The sequence below is a fragment of the Acartia tonsa genome, chromosome 11 (genome assembly GCF_053477335.1).
Source record: "Acartia tonsa isolate MP-2025a chromosome 11, ASM5347733v1, whole genome shotgun sequence".
Lineage (NCBI taxonomy): Eukaryota > Metazoa > Arthropoda > Copepoda > Calanoida > Acartiidae > Acartia > Acartia tonsa.
This window is the reverse complement of record NC_137270.1, coordinates 17,281,833-17,300,354: the sequence shown is the minus strand read 5'-3', so window position 1 is coordinate 17,300,354 and position 18,522 is coordinate 17,281,833. Positions and strand designations below refer to the sequence as shown.

At 37.4% G+C, this 18,522-nt stretch overlaps 1 protein-coding gene across 1 annotated transcript in view; it reads right to left on the bottom strand.

Annotated features, from left to right (window-relative positions):
- stan (Protocadherin-like wing polarity protein stan) overlaps nucleotides 1-18,522 on the bottom strand; it is a 239,360-nt gene that overhangs the window by 26,335 nt on the left and 194,503 nt on the right. Inside the window, exons 23-24 of the mRNA XM_080176342.1 lie at nucleotides 17,408-17,522; nucleotides 16,341-16,430 (exon numbers count right to left, since the gene is read on the bottom strand). Coding sequence (XP_080032468.1) covers nucleotides 16,341-16,430; nucleotides 17,408-17,522 — 205 coding nt within the window. The remainder of the gene's footprint in view (nucleotides 1-16,340; nucleotides 16,431-17,407; nucleotides 17,523-18,522) is intronic.

The window sequence follows — 18,522 nt, the reverse complement described above, 5'->3', positions numbered from 1 at the left end:
TAAAACCCACCTCTAATCAACGAAGACAATTACCCAGTAGTCCAAAAATGAAATCAAAGCAAAAAGTATATAAGACCAATTAACCACTATAGTACTGCTTTAAAAGATCAATTAGTATTTCAAACGTATTAGATTTTGTACATTTAAGTACATAACCCCATCATAAATCAAGAAAAAACCATAAGTACAGAATTTGCACAGTGCAAAATCGGAACCTAAATTTGCATAATATCCTAATCAGCGCCTGAAGGCTAAGGCTGAATAAATATTTTCAATATCCAAGCTTTCATTCATCACAAATTTTGCATTAAAATGTTTTAATACATTCATGCTTTGATAAAAAATTAAAAGTACAAAAAAAACGAATTAAAAAGCTAAAAAAGTTAAATTTTCCCCTAAGGAATAGTATAACTAACGGACAGACTGACATAGTAAGTTATAGAAAAGGTAATAAAATGACGCCATAGGAATAAGATTTTAGCCAATTTATCTTGAATTGCTTGCAAGTAAATCCCATTTCCCCCACAAAAATGTCAATTTACTGAATGCTTATTACAAAAAAATCAGCTATCTATTAAAAATTATGTTATAACAGATGATATATTTTTTTTAACAATATAAACACGTAGTTTAACCATTCTTATGTATGTTGTCATCCTTGTTAAACAATACATATTATCTCGCACGCACAGACATCCAAGATCAATTTGCTTACAAATGGATTGTTTCATTCAAAAAGGACAAAAAAGTGTGTTAGGATTAGCAAATTATTTTTTAAAACAAAGCTTTTCTATAGAATGTTTTTTTTATATTAGGTTTAGTAAGTAAGGATATGAAGGGGATAAGATTACACCCACGGATCTAAAGGGATAAGAAAATAGACTTTAAATTGATTTACATACCTATTAAGAATTTAAGATGAACAAAATTACCACTTCTGTAAATTAAAATTGTTTGTTGAAAAGTTTGGATATTATTAGTTTAATACTAAATTATCAAAATTCAATTTAACTAAGAACTCCGAGGTTTTAAAGCCAACGAATAAAATAACGAGTTCTAAAACTATAGGTAGCAGTGCAATTTACAGTTCAATGTCCTTAATCTCCTTCGGAATATCTAGCTTATTTTTAGCTTGCTGCTTCTTTGGTCGTTTTCGTTCTTTTTTCATATTGATCTAGCTGTTTTATAAGCTATCCTAAAAATGGCTAGTTTAAATGCAGAAGTTTTAGAAATCAATTGAAAGGGTTTTGTAGATTTTGACACCAGATAAAATACTTTTTTTTATTGTCAAAGCTTTTTGTCAGGGCACGACAACTGCTAGTCGAATAACTTCTACGGTAAACTGCGGCTTGCGTTATTTCAATAACTATCATTTAATTCGCGAAAAAAATAGTATTCATAAAAGAAAAATTTCAATCTTCCATCTTTTAAAGGCTATGTTCAATAGATGAATATTTCGGAATAACTTGATATGATTTGAAATTTTGAGCTTAAACATTTGGGTTCTTTATTTAGTATCCAAACTTTTTCACTAAATATAGAGAATTGCTACTTTTATCATTATTGCAAATACCCATAAATTAATTTTTAGACAAATTCTTTGTTAACCCTTCTCAAATAAGTCTTATTTCACCGAAATAATTTTCAAATTATTTTTGACACCTCTACCGTCAAAAAATGAAACAAATGACCGTTTAGATGGTGTAAAAACTAAGAGTCGTACAACATTCCATTGTGACAGTCTGACACACACACACACTCACACACATACACACACACACACACACACACACACACACACACACACAACCTGACAGCCCTAAATTTGGAGGAAAAAATTGATTTTGACCTCGGGAGGTGTGCTTAATAGTCCTAACCATTAACTTTAAGAAAGAAGGGATATGTAAACTAAAATTAATACAAATCAGATATAAAACAAGTTTTAGCTAAGAATTTATCAAAAAATTGGAATAGGAAGTAAGTGGTGGTCATTCTAATCTATTTTTTATTCTTTAGTTCTATATTATGCTGTTATCCATAAAGATAAAAATTTCTTTAATAAACTAAAATTTTGAAAGCCTTGATCTAAAAATAAATTAAATTAAAACTTATTTTTTTATTATAAAATTATAAATATTATGAACATATTTCTTTTTGATTATTTTGACCAAACAAACTACAATTTAGAGATTTTTTTTCATAAAAATTGTCGAATGAAAAATTTCAGCTTGTAGCATGTATTTGAAGATTTAACCCTCAGATTAAGTGTAAAAGGTTTCATATTATTAAAGGGATAAGTAAAATGTTAAAAAGCAGTTTTTTTATGGTTTCTATAAAAATGACGTCATACTGGCCTACCATTGATTAATTAAAATGTATGCTGACCTGCCATTGGTAATTTAGTCTGTGTATTGGCCTATCATTGGTAATTTATATTGTATGACGTCATTTTCTACCATTAGTTAAGTCTAAACTAGAAGTGGCCAAACTATCAAGCAATAATTTTAATGTACAGAAGCGTTAATTTTGTTAATAATATTAGCGATGAACATTTATTTATCGTCCAATGTCTTATTCCTCTATATCCCTGCATATTAACGTTTTGTAGAGGTGTTCAAATGTAAGATGATAACAATCTTAAAATTTAAACTTTTTTCTCTTCAATTGAAAAAAAAAGAGTTTTTTTGGCAATCAAAATAATCTTTTACAAGGTTTGAGGTAAGTATTTTATAAAAATTTTTTATAGCAAAGCTACTCTATTATTCAAAATATGTCCGACTATATGTCCACATGAGACATTTTGGTTATCTAGGCTGCTTTTGGTTGTGAACATTTCCTATACTAATTGAAACGGATTTTCTGTTGGGGAAATATTCTTGTTCTCAGTTGTTATTTAAGATAATGTTTGGAATTTCTTGTGAAAATTTTGATGTACAATGGGCAGGCATCTACTTCATTTTATCCTTTCATTTTGTAGTTTGGAGCTTTGCTAATTATGCAAGTGTCATCCTAGTTTGTAGATAAGAGGAAGTTTTACGCTTTATCAAGTTAATTCATATCAAAATATATAGATAATCATAATTAATTAAAACAATTGAAATCAACAGAAAGTATGAAATAAAATGGACAATGAGTAAAATACAAATTAAAAAATACGTTGTACGATTATTTTATGGTCAAGTTTTTTATTCCCAAAGTGTTTAGTATTACAGTTCAATAAGAGTTTATTAGGACTCCTCCGTATTATAAAAATTTTTATTTTTAATGTTAGATATTTGTGTTTAGGGGTTAGGTTTTTTGCCCCCTGATTTTACACCATTTCATGTTCGGTGTAAAAAATGGACTGGCATCATAAAAATTAGCAATTAAAAACTTAATATCCCAAATTTAAACTTAAAAAAAACTTATTTGCCTTCTGACAATCTTCTTATAAACAGCTTAATTCAATGACCTAAAATCTTTGAGGTTAATTAATTTTTAGATTGTCGAAGCCAAGATTTTCTATATAATAATGATTTTAGTCTACTTAATAGGTAATTTTGCTTAATAAAATTGGGTGGTACATTTATCGTACATTATCCTATCAAAGCTAAAATCCAATATACAATATTTTAACTTGGAAACTTGAGAAATATGAAAATTGAATTGTATTGTAATCTTGACTTGTGTTTCAAAAATCAAAAGCATACTTAAGAATTCAAATATTCATGGTTCAGCGATTTAAACAGTTTGCAAGTAAGTGTGGTATCCGCCGAGGATAGGTGGCAGACACCGGAGTTCAATTAGATTACGGCAGTGTGACAGACGTGGACACCTTACTATAGAGAAGCTACGCTTCTCTAGCTTTCACTAGATAATGATCAACATCGATTTTAGTTGTCACTTTATTGAAGGGTTGTAAGATACTGAAGCTATACACAACAAACAATAATTACAATGGATAGGAATAAATAATCATAACATCAAAGCATAAATATTACATATACAATGGTCAGTTTGGGCAATCATGATTCCCCATCCCTGGAAAGGGTGGGGGGGATTAAGAATACAGTTAACCATAATATAAATACATATGGATTAGGAATAAAGATGGTTGAAGATAAATCATACAGTAAAACATGGATAACTGCAATGGTTAGGTAGATGGCTATCCCTGTCTGGGGCAGGCAGGATAGCCCAGGAAACAACACAATAGGTAGATAAGCATAGAGGGGTTGAGTGGTAGGTCTGGGTACTAAAGAGGGAAGGTTTGATGATTACTTGTGACAACAACAGTCTGTGTGGGGGCAGGTTTAGATCCTTTATCCTCAGGGTTGAGGTGGTGCTGATAACTTGGTGGTTGAAGGGGAAGGTTCCGGTGCTTAAGATGGGGGAGGGAGGGTTAACACCCCTCCCTCCGTTTGCAGGACAACTGAGGGATAAAATCAGTACCGTTATCTGACATCTTTCCAGGTGGCTTCATAATTGTAGAATAACAGGGTTTAACTAGGTGCGTAGCATCACTATAATGTCTTGGTTTCTGCATGGTCCAGAGCTGCCGCATACCACAACTCTCCCCTCGGAAGGCTGGAGGGGTTGTCTGCACCGCCAGACTTCCGACAGTGGTTGCGGCCTTCAGTTGGTTGTCCTTGTGGAATGGGTCCGCCAGGATACCAGTTGCTGGACGGTGGTGGACTCCAGCCCTCCCCAGGTCTAACGGAATCGGCTATATCTGCTGGAGTAGCTGGTCCTGTTGGATCTTCTGGCCGTTGGATGTGTACCTCTGAGGCCACCCTGGCAACCTCCAGGGGTGGCACAGCACATGAGGGGGCTTGGACCAACAGCCGCCTGGTATACACCTCTGCAGGTTTCTCCACTGGGCTGGTGGTCTCCATCGTGTTGGTCACCTTGCTGCTGGCAGGCCGGCTACTGGATGCAGGCGCAGTTTCTTCGCCCTCGGGGCTGGTCAGGTTCATTCGGCTTCCAGGGTCTCTGCCAACGCGGGCAGGTGGTGGTTGCCATACTGTAGGAGCGTTGCCTCCTTCAGGCTCATTCTGGACATTGGCAGGGTGGTACATGGCAATCTGACCTGCGGGGTAGGGAAAGGTGACAGGCCACCCTTGATGCCGGAGGCTGTCTTGGATCTGCAAGGGTGGCTCCGCTCTAGTTGGCTGGGAGACAGGCCCATCCACGGACACTGCTGCTAGTGGACTGGAGGCACAAGGCTCCGGATTTCCTCCCCTAGCCTGAAGGGGTCCAGGCACATTGTCTCCATCTTGGGTAGACATAATTGTTGGGGATCCTCTACTTCTATGGTTAGGCTCGGCACTTGGCGCATCTAGTTGTGTTACTCCCCAGGCAGCGGTCAAAGCTTCTTCAGTTTGGCTGGAAATGGCTGATACCCTGGCTCCTGGGGCAGATGCAGGGGGCGCAGGCAAGTTTGGCCCAGCCCAAACTTCCTGGTACACCAGTGCAATACAATTACTCTGGCTTGGTTGAGGGAGGTAGACAGCTGGATGCAGTTGAGGGTGAGGGACAGCTGGACTCTCCCTGCTGGCTGGGGCTCTGGCTGGCTGGGGGTGACGGGTGTCACCCCTTCCTCTGGGGCTGCGGGCTCATTCCGGGGTCCAGGTATCTCGGTGGCGGCGACGGTTGTCGCCCCAGGCACCAGTGTGGGGGCGCTGGATAGCACCCCCCAGTCTTCACAGGGGTCCAGGTCTCTCGGTGGCGGCGACGGTTGTCGCCCCAGGCACCAGCGTGGGGCGCTGGATAGCACCCCCCAGTCTTCACAGGTGGCGGCGACGGTTGTCGCCCCAGACATCAGCTTGGTGGTGCAGGGAAGCACCTCTCGTTCCTTCCAGGTGGCGACGCCGGTTGGCGTCCCATACATCGACTCAGACTCGCTGGCTAGCGCCTCTTGCCTCTCCCACTCGGCGGCCGCCAGGGCCTCCCCGTACACCGTCCCGGTGGCGCTGGGTAGCGCCCCTCGGCTCTTGCTGGGGGTGACAGGGGTTACGGACACCGGTCCCCTGTGGTTGCGGCTGAGGTCCAGGCCAACCCGGTTGGGTTCAGCCGCTCCTCCCAGCACGTTGATCCTGGCCACCATGGTCCCAATCTGAGACACAGACTCCTGGGTAGCCGCGGCCCCAGCGGCGGCAGCTAGTTGGGGTGACGGCCGGGCATCTCCCTCCAGGTGGACCTGGGTGGCAGACTGGTTGCATGCAGGTTGTTGGGCGGCCTGGTGTTTCTTCATTGCCCGGTCCCAACCGGTTCTACACTTGGCGGCTGGGTGGCCGTTGAAGCGGCAGCGCCCCTTCGTCCAGCTGGGTCCCATCAGGCCGGCTTCCCCAGGGTGTATCAACCTGCCAGGTCTCTCCTCCTCCAGTTGGGGCACCAGCTGACAAACAGGGTTTCCCCTACTAGGGGTCAGGCGGTGCTGGGCTGCTTGTGGTGGCTCCTTGGTTACATTCAGCCTCCTCCCCATACACACAGGTTCCTTCCATCCAACAGCGGCTCTCCTCCCCTGGGTGGCGAGGCCAGCCTCGGCCTTAGCTTCTGCAGGTGCTTCTCCACATGAGGGATCCTGCCTCTGGGTATGCCAGGTGGTTGGTAGCAAAGGCTGTTGATGGTGCCAGTCGGAAAGGGGGCTATGATCTCTGGGGGGTACCTGTGGCCAGTGTGTGGGCAGGCACCCACAGGTGGACCAGCAAGGCCCAGAAGATGCCATACTGATGGTAGCCTGAACTGTATTCCGGACTGTCAGCAGACTGTTGGTAGCCACCTGAGTTGGGCCAGAGTTGCCAGCTAGTATTGCGTCCCTGCCAGGCTCCGTCAGCTGCTGGTGGGGAGCCCCTGCGGTGGTTCTGGTTTTGGCAAGGGGTGGCCTTCTTATTGACTTTCCTAGTTGGAGCTCCGCATCCTGGTGGGCCTCCATCTTCAACAGCATGGGGGAACTTGGCTGGGACATGTGCAGTGGTTCAACAGAGTAGTGGCATCTGGTCTTGGAGTGTGGGGGAACAGCCTCTCTGCTGCTGGTCAACCCTGCTCCCTCCGTGTTGGGTAAAGTCTTCCACTGCAGCAGGTCACCAGTCCCCATCCTTAGGCCGGTCCCCAGTCGTTCCATGCCTGGGGGCTCCCAGGGAGGCTTGGGTGGCGGCTCCCCCACCCCCAGGTACGCGTCGGGCATCTGGGTGAAGAGCCTATTCCCCTGGGACAGCTCCCCATCCTCCAGATTGGTGAGGCCAGTGCCAGGGAGGACCTTTCCACCCCAGAAACAGGTGGTACTGGCCCTAGGGCTGGGCCCCTTTGAAATCTCAGTTCTGGTAGTAGTGTCCATCTTGGGGCTGGCCACTAAGTCTCTGAAGCTTGTCACCTTCTCATTAGGCTCAGTTGCATCGTTCAACACCCCCAGGAGGACACCTACAGGTTCAGCAACCCCCAGTCCAGTATTGCTATTTCTCGTACGTTGAGCACCAACTGAACAGGAGCTGTGCAGCGGACATTCAGTCACCCTTCCAGACAAGGGCATCTCAGGGACCAGGGGTCTGTGATCTGGCATGTGTTTGATGTTCACTGTACTCAACACAGTAGGCCAAAGTAATAACAGAAGCAGTATCTTGTAGATATAGGAGCAGGGTAGAGTAGCCGCACCGCAGGGAGGTTCGAGCCGGCTCACCCCTAGTATAAATACTATAGCTGTGTAATTAGGGTGGTAGTCCACGTAGCCGTAGGCTCGGTCCTCCTGGCTCAAGAGTTTCTGTGGCTGGCGCGCCCCCATGATAAGTAGTAGGGGGTTGGTTTGTTGGTGCCAGCGTCTTGTTTAACTGTTGAGCCTGAGTTGTTCTCCTTTCCAGTATAGCTCTTGATTTCTGTGGTAACCAGCGGATCTTAGCTTAAAGGTAAAAGGAATATGTTAGGGATCCACAGATGTCTCTAGGAGCGTATCCGCTGGTAGATATATGGATAGGTAGGCTAACTATATATATATATATATGGCTACACTCCCATATATATATATACGTGTATAAGAATATCCCCAGAGCTAGCTAGCTTTCCTCCTTGCTCCAAAAAAAATGACGCTTCCTCTGTATAAAGTTCACAAATATGGGGTCGATGGTCCAGGTACACACCACCACTGCCCAGTGTGGGGCAGCAAGTCAGGCTATGTCCACAGGGTGGGCGTACTTTCGTTCAGTTACCATATCAGTTTCCAGTGTTGTTTGGTGAGGTTAGTATTCACTTACTTGTACCCATGAGACACAAAAAAAACAACCTCATTTATCACTTGGGTATTTATATATACATATATTTGTTTCACTAACCATTCAGCTTTGAAGTAGGGTTGGCAGGCTAGGAAGATGTTGAGGGTCTGAGCGGGTTTAAGGAACTGGTTTAGTTTTCCTTATCACACTGTAGACAGGGAGGGAGGAGCTTGCAAGTTTTTTCTCCTAAAAAATATCTCTGATGTATGCTACAGAGTGGCCCCTCTCCTGTGTGGGTGTGTGTGTGTGTGTGTGTGTGTGTGCGTGAAATCTCCTGTCCTTGCAACGCGCGTCCGCACCTTCAAATCCGCGCACACGGGGAAAACGCGCTCTCACCCCTCAACTCGCTCCCTCATTGGTCCGCTTCGTCCGTTGATATTATGATATTTTCCGCACTCTGTTGCGCTACCCGTGAATGGCGCTCTGTGTGTCCGATCGCTAGCCCCGCACTACAGACGGACTTAGGCTAGTGTGGGTAGAAAGGGGGTAGCGCGTGAGGGGACGGGGGTAACTCCGTCCGTTTCCTTCGTGAGGGAGGGGGATCACTGTGTGTTGGTGTAATATTGCCTTTTCTCCTTAATCTCAGGCTTATCTATTATATAATCCTGATTGTATTTGCCTTCAGTGGAGGGGGGCCCCTCCCCTTCCCTTAGAATAAGGGGTGTATTGTTATTGTGCTGTGGGTTTGAAATGTTGTGATTGTATATCAGGGTTCTTGTTTATATTGCATCTAGCTTTTATTATTGTCCTTATCACAACTGCATAACAAATTTGTTTACCAACTTTGGCCTATTTTTAGTTGTTATCACAATACTCAATAATCCAAGCCTGTTCTATTCTTAGATTTATCACAACACAACACTTTGTTTGCCAAGTTTCGCTCATAAATCTATTGTTTGGCCATAACACCAAGGTGGTAATTCTTGCACTGTAATATAATATCTGTTTTTCTAGATGGGTGGCTGCGTTGTAGCCTCTCAGGACACTTATAATTGACGTAGTTTTTCTCTGTTCTGGTGCACTACACTCGTATGTTAGCTCGCAGTTTGCAGCTATGTGGCATGTTTCAGCCTATCGGCGGCAGGGAATTTCCCGTCCTGCTAGCGCCGCTTATCCAAATCCAGCTAATGGCGGCAGGGAATTTCCCGTCCTGCTAGCGCCACTGGTTCGGATCCTGCTATTTCTTGCAGTAAAATTGGCCTATTTTCAGCCGTTTACACTTCTTTGGCTTGTTTCAGCCGGTCCGCAGGCCTGTTTCAGCCCTTTTGGCGCTCAATTCTCCGTTAGATATCAGCGCTGCTCGCGGTTATTCATCAAATTTCGCTGTCTTGCTTCCACAACTGCCAGATGCAGAGTTAAACTTTGCTATCCAGGGTGGGTAATTCAGGTTGCTTGTGTCAGTTTTGCCAGATTCACTGCTGGGAGTACCTTCGCCTCAGGTGCGCGTCTGCTCTACACTTGTGGTTCGCCGTAATCTCACACAGCTGTCACCAAAATTGTGGTATCCGCCGAGGATAGGTGGCAGACACCGGAGTTCAATTAGATTACGGCAGTGTGACAGACGTGGACACCTTACTATAGAGAAGCTACGCTTCTCTAGCTTTCACTAGATAATGATCAACATCGATTTTAGTTGTCACTTTATTGAAGGGTTGTAAGATACTGAAGCTATACACAACAAACAATAATTACAATGGATAGGAATAAATAATCATAACATCAAAGCATAAATATTACATATACAATGGTCAGTTTGGGCAATCATGATTCCCCATCCCTGGAAAGGGTGGGGGGGATTAAGAATACAGTTAACCATAATATAAATACATATGGATTAGGAATAAAGATGGTTGAAGATAAATCATACAGTAAAACATGGATAACTGCAATGGTTAGGTAGATGGCTATCCCTGTCTGGGGCAGGCAGGATAGCCCAGGAAACAACACAATAGGTAGATAAGCATAGAGGGGTTGAGTGGTAGGTCTGGGTACTAAAGAGGGAAGGTTTGATGATTACTTGTGACAACAACAGTCTGTGTGGGGGCAGGTTTAGATCCTTTATCCTCAGGGTTGAGGTGGTGCTGATAACTTGGTGGTTGAAGGGGAAGGTTCCGGTGCTTAAGATGGGGGAGGGAGGGTTAACACCCCTCCCTCCGTTTGCAGGACAACTGAGGGATAAAATCAGTACCGTTATCTGACATCTTTCCAGGTGGCTTCATAATTGTAGAATAACAGGGTTTAACTAGGTGCGTAGCATCACTATAATGTCTTGGTTTCTGCATGGTCCAGAGCTGCCGCATACCACATAAGCCTAGGCTTTTTATTTTATTTTGGGGGAGGATAGGTGATGCATGGCTGTCGAGCCCTAATTTTGGTACATATTTATGCCGAGCACTAATTTTGGTACATTTTTATAAAAATGATTCAATTCTAAAAATTTGTTCAGTCTGTCTGTTTTAAAATTATTGTTTGAAAGTTTGATAATGATAGTTTAAACCATCCAATCAAGATTTCATGAAGATATTTTGAGAAATGTTGGGAATTGTCCCTTTCGTGGCAACGCCCATCAAGGGGCGATCGTCGTATTTTTAAAATGGTTTCTGATAGGTTATTTTAGGTTATATAAGGTTATATTGGGTTAGGTGTTTGCCCCCACAGGGTTAGGTAATTGGCCCCGCAGGGGCTAGAAATAGGAGAAAAGCTGCTGTGAAAAAATTAAGAATAGCCCCTTAAGGAGCGTTGCCACGAAAGGGAAAATTTTGGAGCCAAACTAAATCATTTTGATTAAAATTGCAAGTTACAATAAATCTATTTAAACTCATTGCTATTTGTAAATGTCAGTTGTAATCGAAAAGTAATTAAATGATAAGGAGAAAAAAGCTCAACGACAATTTTAGTTATCTGATAAAAAAAACAAGGAAAATAAAGAAAAGAAAAAGAAATAAAAAAGCATTGCTTTTAAAAATCACTTATAAATATTTCAGCGACTTTAAAAAATCATTAAAGAGGCTATCTTTTTTATTTGCTAGAGAAATTAAAAATGATATGTATGTAATCATTATCATTTATTGACTGGACCTGTCCAATAATTATTCTTTTTAAAATTTACTATCGACTAAGCCTCTAGGAGCAGTTGAGGTAAGGAAGGAAAGAAAGTCGAATCTCAACTTTCCATTTCAGTTTATTATTGCCAGCGATGATTTCTTTTTGGAGGGCAAAAATAGTCTCTTCAAAAATAGCTATAAACCTGCCCTGGACCTTTAAGAAGCTGCGATGTAAAGAAAAAACTATATTGGACCAGAGGTATTCGAAAAGAGAAATACACAGACATTCTATTACTTTCAATGTTAGAATTAAATTAAATTGCATATGAATTTGAAAATTGAAATGAGAAAATGATCAAATCAAACCCAAATCCTTTTCATCAATTCTAATTTCATTTTAGCGGAGAAACAATTATCAAGGACTACTACATCCAACAGAAAGGTTTTAATCATGTCAATTTAAGTTCTTATTTCTCCTGTCCGTTATTGGTCAGTTCGTTCATCCAGTAGGAAGGGAAGAGATGAGGTAAAGGGGGAGGATTAATATTTAGCCCGCTACAAGTTTTTAATAAAAGTTGTCATGATTGACATATTTTTCGACATACTTATATAGATTTAATTTGATGACAGAGTAGTAATTATTGGAGAAAGAAAGAGTTGTATATTCTACTATTGAACTTTTTAAGTATAGGCTAAGAAATGCCAAAACTAAAAAACACTGAGCTTTATCTAATAATAATCAATTTTCTTTTGATTTTGTTCAAGAAAATAGTTTAAAAATACTATCAAATGACATTTGAAATTTCTTTTCTACTTTCTTATCAACCATCAATTTCTTGAGCACGATAAAATTAAGTGTTTTTTTTAGTAGCGAAGCTACTCTATAAGAATGTTTGTCTTTTTATTTTAGGGAAACTATTTAACGTTATCTATTTAGAAAAAAAAATATTTTCTATTTTCTTACTGACGAATAAAATAATGAAATAATTAAAATAGATTTTTAATAATACGAATATTTTTATTAGAGGATAGCTCTAAAAACTCGTTTAAAACATCAAAACTCATCGCCTAGCTTCTATGAAAAAGAATGCTCTTGTTTTTTTGTAAGAAATGAAATATACATCTGATAGGCGTTTTAAGAATTTGAGATATATAGAAAATCATTTAATACTATACAACATTTGAAATATTTTAGTAAAGGGATGAAAATAGAAAGGGTAGGCTTTAAGGAAAATATAAATAATACAGTTAGAGAGATGGGACAGCAAATTATACCGGTACCCAAAGCTTTATTTATTTTTCATTCATTGGCTTAACAATTTTAGGTACTTTAATTCAATTTTGATTGATTGGTTCAAACTAGCAGAGTTTAAACTTTTCAATCAAAAATTTTGTTAAAAGCCTAAAAAATGCACCAAAAAGCGACAGAACAAACAATACAAAAGATATAAAGAGTAGTTTTGCTGCTAAAAGTCTATAAAATAATAATCGAAAATGTCTAGAATATAAAAATGTAAGGTTAGAAATAAATCCCTTTCCAGATGTACAATAAAAGAAATAATAGTAGAAAAATCATACACATAGAATGCTGATAAAATTTTAAAGGAACTTTAAAATAAGAAAATAAATTCTATAATATAGTAATCCGCCAAAATCTTCTACCAACAAATACATATTCAATGATTTATAAACATTACCTATCATATATTGCAATTTATAAATTACTATTATTTTAAACGTCTTTTAAACCTTTGGCTTTTCATATTATTATATTTTTTTGTAATTCTTTGTAAATCTACTTATACAAGTTATTTATAGAGTGAGAATTTCTCAGGAAGGAAGAGGATAATTGGAATTATATTCATATCAACCCCTTAATTCTTCCAATTTTTGAAAATAAAATAATTTAGAAAGAAGGTGTATCAACTTTTTTTTTATAGCTAGCCGGTCCTTTTAGTAAGTAGTAGATGTAAAATTTTTCATAGAATTCAGATATGCAATCGGTTTTTTTGTAGACCTCTTATTTTTTAAGTGATTTAAGTTTAAAAAAAAAAAAATTAAGTCGATTTTAAGGTACTAAAATGCAACAAAAAAAAGAAAGAAAATGGCCATTATGAACAAAAATAGTAAGATCTTTAATTTGACACCTTACTTTTTCAATTCTGTCAGGTAATTATTGAAAAAATCGATTTTTTTAAACCCACGAGAATAAAAACTTTGAACTCAATTTTATCATTTCACAAGTAAAAAAATATGGGTTCATATATACCTTTAGAATCAGAAAAATATTACGAATCCATTGTAAGCAAAATTGAAAAAAAAGTTTACAATATAGTATATAAACTACAATAAAAGGAATTATATGAAAATATCATATTATATTGTACAGGCAACGTCTTAACTTTTGAATTGAGTATAAAAATGGGAAGGGGGTATAGAGGGGGTAAAGAGGGGGTAAAAAAGGGAAGACGATAGTGTTGCCAGAACAAAAAATACAATTGGCCATTTGTATATTTTTTTATTTTTTTACTTTTTTTCAATTTTGCTTACAATGGATTCGTAATATTTTTCTGATTCTAAAGGTATATATGAACCCATGTTTTTTATGTCTGTTTGAGAAAATATTTAGGTCTAAAGTTTTTATTAAACCGAGGTTAAAAAAATAGATTTTTTCAATAATTACTCAACAGAATTTTAAAAGTAAGGTGTCAAATTAAAGATCTTACTATTTTTGTTCTTACTGGCCATTTTCTTCTTTTATTTTGTTGCGTTTTAGTACCTTAAAACCGACTTAATTATTTTTTTAATAAACTTAAATTACTTAAAAAATAAGAGGTCTACAAAAAAACCAATTGCATATCTGAATTCTATGAAAAATTTTACATCTACTACTTACTAAAAGAACCGGCTAGCTATAAAAAAAAAGTTGATACACCTTCTTTACACATAAAAATTTCAAACAAATTTTTTTATGTCGACTTTATGGTTCTTTTCGAAATAAGTAAAATTTTATTGTTCCATGGTGGGGGGGGGGGGGGGTGCTGTTTGAGGCTAGCGAAGGGGTCAGAAATATAGCACAAAACCATTACAAAAATATAAAAATAAAATAGCCTATAACGGACAAAAAACTACTTTATATCATAGGATGACAATAATACTTTCTTCATTTGTTAAAAAAATAACAACAAAAAAGGGTTTCCTATCCCTCTATCCCGAATATTTTTCTAAGGTCTTGTTTGGGTGATTTATGTGAGTAATACACTAGGGCGTAAATCCAAAACCAATTTCCATACCATAATGGCTGCCCATACAATAAGGCTAAAAATCTATACAAAAAACAGCCAGGCTGTTATCATAAAATTATAAATAAAAGTATTACCAAGACAACTATATGGCTCAAGTGGTGGGGACCTTTTTCGTCTGCTAGTAAATTACTTGTTGCCCTTTTGCAGAGACTTGGCATTGTTTATATTTCTGACGCTATTGGCTGATATTCTATGATCCAATTAACATTCATTGTCTCATAATTCATGATTTACTCTTTATGCTACAGGTATTAATTCAGGGAGGGAGGGGAAATTGAATTGTTTATTAGGTTGAGTGTCTAAACGTTTTAACCAATAACTGTAATCTACAATAGGGGTAAATTTGTACATCAATTTATCGACCATTGTCTTGGTTCTTTAGATTCCTGTAATAATGAAACTTTTTTGCTAACCAAATATTTTGTAGTTTCATGGGGTACCAAAGTTACATATTGTAAGGTGATGGTAAAAAAGAGGTAGATTAAGATTAATATATAGTCTAAAAGCTCAGGTGTGTTAGCAGCAGACCCAGTTTTACGTCTTTATTTTTGACTCGGTGTCGGGCCGAGATTCGAACCTATCACCACCTCAACGAAGAGCTGATGCGCTAGGGGTTATGCACATATTGCCCCTTCATCTTTACTCTATTCTCCACTCTCTATGAAACACTATTTCTACATCATTTAATATGTAGTTTTTGCAGATTTAAGGAACTTATCGGATTTGATAGCACACCTAATGTTCATATAGGCAGAAAGATAAATTACTTTCAATGCATACGAAATTTAATTGTATCATTTTTTATCCCAAAAATAAGGAATTTAAAAAAATCGTCTAAAATAAGTATAGATAGAATTAGATTGGGATATTTTGATATTTTAACAGAAAACATTTAGGTTCATAATTAAATTATCTACAGAAAGCAAACAACCTAAGGACGGTTAGCTGGACTGATGGACGACATTACGGTCTAGTTATAGAGTAGCTTTGCTACTAAAAGGTATCAGAAAGTGTTGATTTAAGCCTCATATACTAACACTAATTTAGGTATATATACATATAATCAAAATAATGAATAAGGCACAAGTCAAAACATTAATCTTACAACGCTGCTTAGGTTATTAAGGAAAAATCAGAGAGGTAAGGGACATTGGACTGTAAATTACACTGGTACATCTTTTTTTGTTGAACAACATTTGGGTACATTAATTCAATAGATGTAATCTACAGAAGGGGTAAGTTAATTTATCATCATTGGGAGAGTGGGCATCAATTTATGGTCCATTGTTTATCCCTAAACATCCCTGGGAGGAAAACCAACTTATTTTCTATCATTAACTTATAATTAATGCCCTATATACCTATGTAATATTGTAATATACTGATTATGTAAGAAATAAATAAAAGTCACTTTTTATATATACTAGAACGAAGAAATCTAATATGCTACATCATATTATATTTTTGTTTACAAGTAAAATAATTTAGCTTCTTTTAGAATTATCGTTACTTGTTAAAATACATTTGAATCTTTATAAATTTACTTTAATATAGAATTAACTAAATTAAAACGTTAAGAAGTCAGGCTTCCCTTAAAAATAATTATTCATTGATTATTAGACTAAAAAATCATTTTACTCTTATGCTACCAAAGCTATATCTTCTTGGTATTTGGTTAAATAAACACTGTCCCTAAAACTTTCCAGATCCTATCTTTAATATCACCTAAGATATTAAAATAATATATTTACCTGTATACAACCAGTGAATGGAATTGTAGCGTCTACGCCTTCCAGATTTCTTTCTGTGCCACCAACAAATATTTTACCCACGTTCATTCCCTAAAATTAGCAAAATAGTTTTAGGATTCATTGCACGACTTTTCATATAACAGGCGAAGCTAAACCCCTTGTTCATAAATAAATTGAATATAAGGCAGGAGGTAAATTTCGTTTTTCTGTTAACTACTTTAAGTAAGGTTAAGTTATAGGTTATATTGGTTACTGTGTAGCCCTGCAGGATTAAGGTCCCACAATGTTAGAAACCTCGCAAGGGTTAGGCATAGAAAAAATCTAACTTTCCCCTTGATTAATTTATTTTTAAAAGGCGGGAGGGAGTTATTGGTGCAAAACTAGCAAATTGAGTGAAAGCCCCGTATAGAGATTTATAAAAGAAATATAAATCTATAGCTATGTCATAAATAAATCAATAAAATGTATTTATCTTATGTAGACTGGCTGGTCATATGACCATAGCGGTGACCGACCACTGACTATTCAAAAGACATACATACCAAAGTAAAAGAATTAAGGAGTTTCTATTCCATAATCCATTCAAAATAATGGCAAACATATTGTATAATGCTTTAAAAGCCTTGAACAAAACAAAAGTTTATGGATTCAATATCTTTGAATCTTTTAAACTTATGGAAATATTTGCAAAAGGTTTGTTTTATAAAATAGAAGGGATTCAGCAACCAAAGCCTTAACCTTTTCTGTTAGTCTAATCTGAGATTTCAAAGTGAATTTTGCATATCTTAAGAAGATAATTATTGTAAGAGATTTGCTAGCGAAACATAAGAGGCAAAACATATGTCCTTCCGATGGCATATTCTCTTAAACATTTCAGTATATCCCTTCTTATTTAAAAATTTATGTGTTTAAAATTATTAACTAAAACTATTAGACTATATGTTCTTTATGAAGCGAAGCCTTTCATCATAATGAATTTTTATGTGTGTCCTATTGCAAGTCAGTCATAAAAATAAATTAGGCATGAAAGAATCTTCAAATTAACTTTAAATAAAAAACTGCTATACCTGTATTCCAATATCAGTTCTTTTGGTTAGTTCATGTTGACCATAGTCCACATTGAGCCAGATTTCTCCCAACATCCATTTCACAGAAACATGGTGCCATTCTCCGTTGTTCAACCTAGAATTAGAGATAGTTTAGCTATCTATGGCATCGTATTATAGACAGCTTTCCGTTGACATTAAAATAATAAATTGGAAGATTAAAACTAGTTTTTTTAGCCAAAAAGAACAGAAGATTAACAAAACTGGTGTTAATAATATGATTTTGATTTTAATATTCGTTTAAAATTGTCTGTATTACGATGCATTTTAAGATTTTTCAGTATGCCTGATAACCAGTTCTAATCCAGTGGATATTAGTTGATTTCGAAACTATACTGAAATATGGATAAATTTCTTCCAGTCAACAAATTAATTATTAGCCAAACTAATTTTGTAAAGAAAAATCTTTGAAATTTGTGTTAAAAATGAACCAATTAACTTACAAAGGTTTACAAAAGTCCCAACCCGCCCTTTTTAATACAAGAAAAGAGTTACGGTGTTTATGTACATTGTAAAAAACTATTTTTGTAAGTTGTTAAAAATTGTCGATTTGCAATTTTAATGGTTTGAGTCAACAATAAAGAATTTTATTAAAGTTGCCAAAACTGACATAATATCAACATGCTATTTTTTATTTTGAAAGGGCAAGGCTTGATATTGATTTGTTTATTAAAAATCTAATATGATTGCTATGATTTTATTTTGCTGAAATGAATACACATCCTTTGTAGGTGAGTGTAAAGAGATGAAGGGTTTTAATTAATTATCTATCAAATGATAGGCATCTCAGATTTATCCAAGTACTTCTTATTATTGTGAGAGGCAACACAATTTCAAAATTTGCATGCTCTGGATAAAATAAACTTTCATTGATGAAGATGGGTTCGAATCTCAGCCAAATCAACATTATAGCTAAAGACTCTACCTACTTCTGCTATGTCAGATGCGCTTCTTAATAGAAAGATTAGGGGGATTGCAGTGGCAAAAAATAGGGTTAACCAATTATCATGCACAGTTAGGACTTCCAGATAAATGTCGTGCAATCAAAGGGTTGGTTATCTGCAAGAGTTGATAAA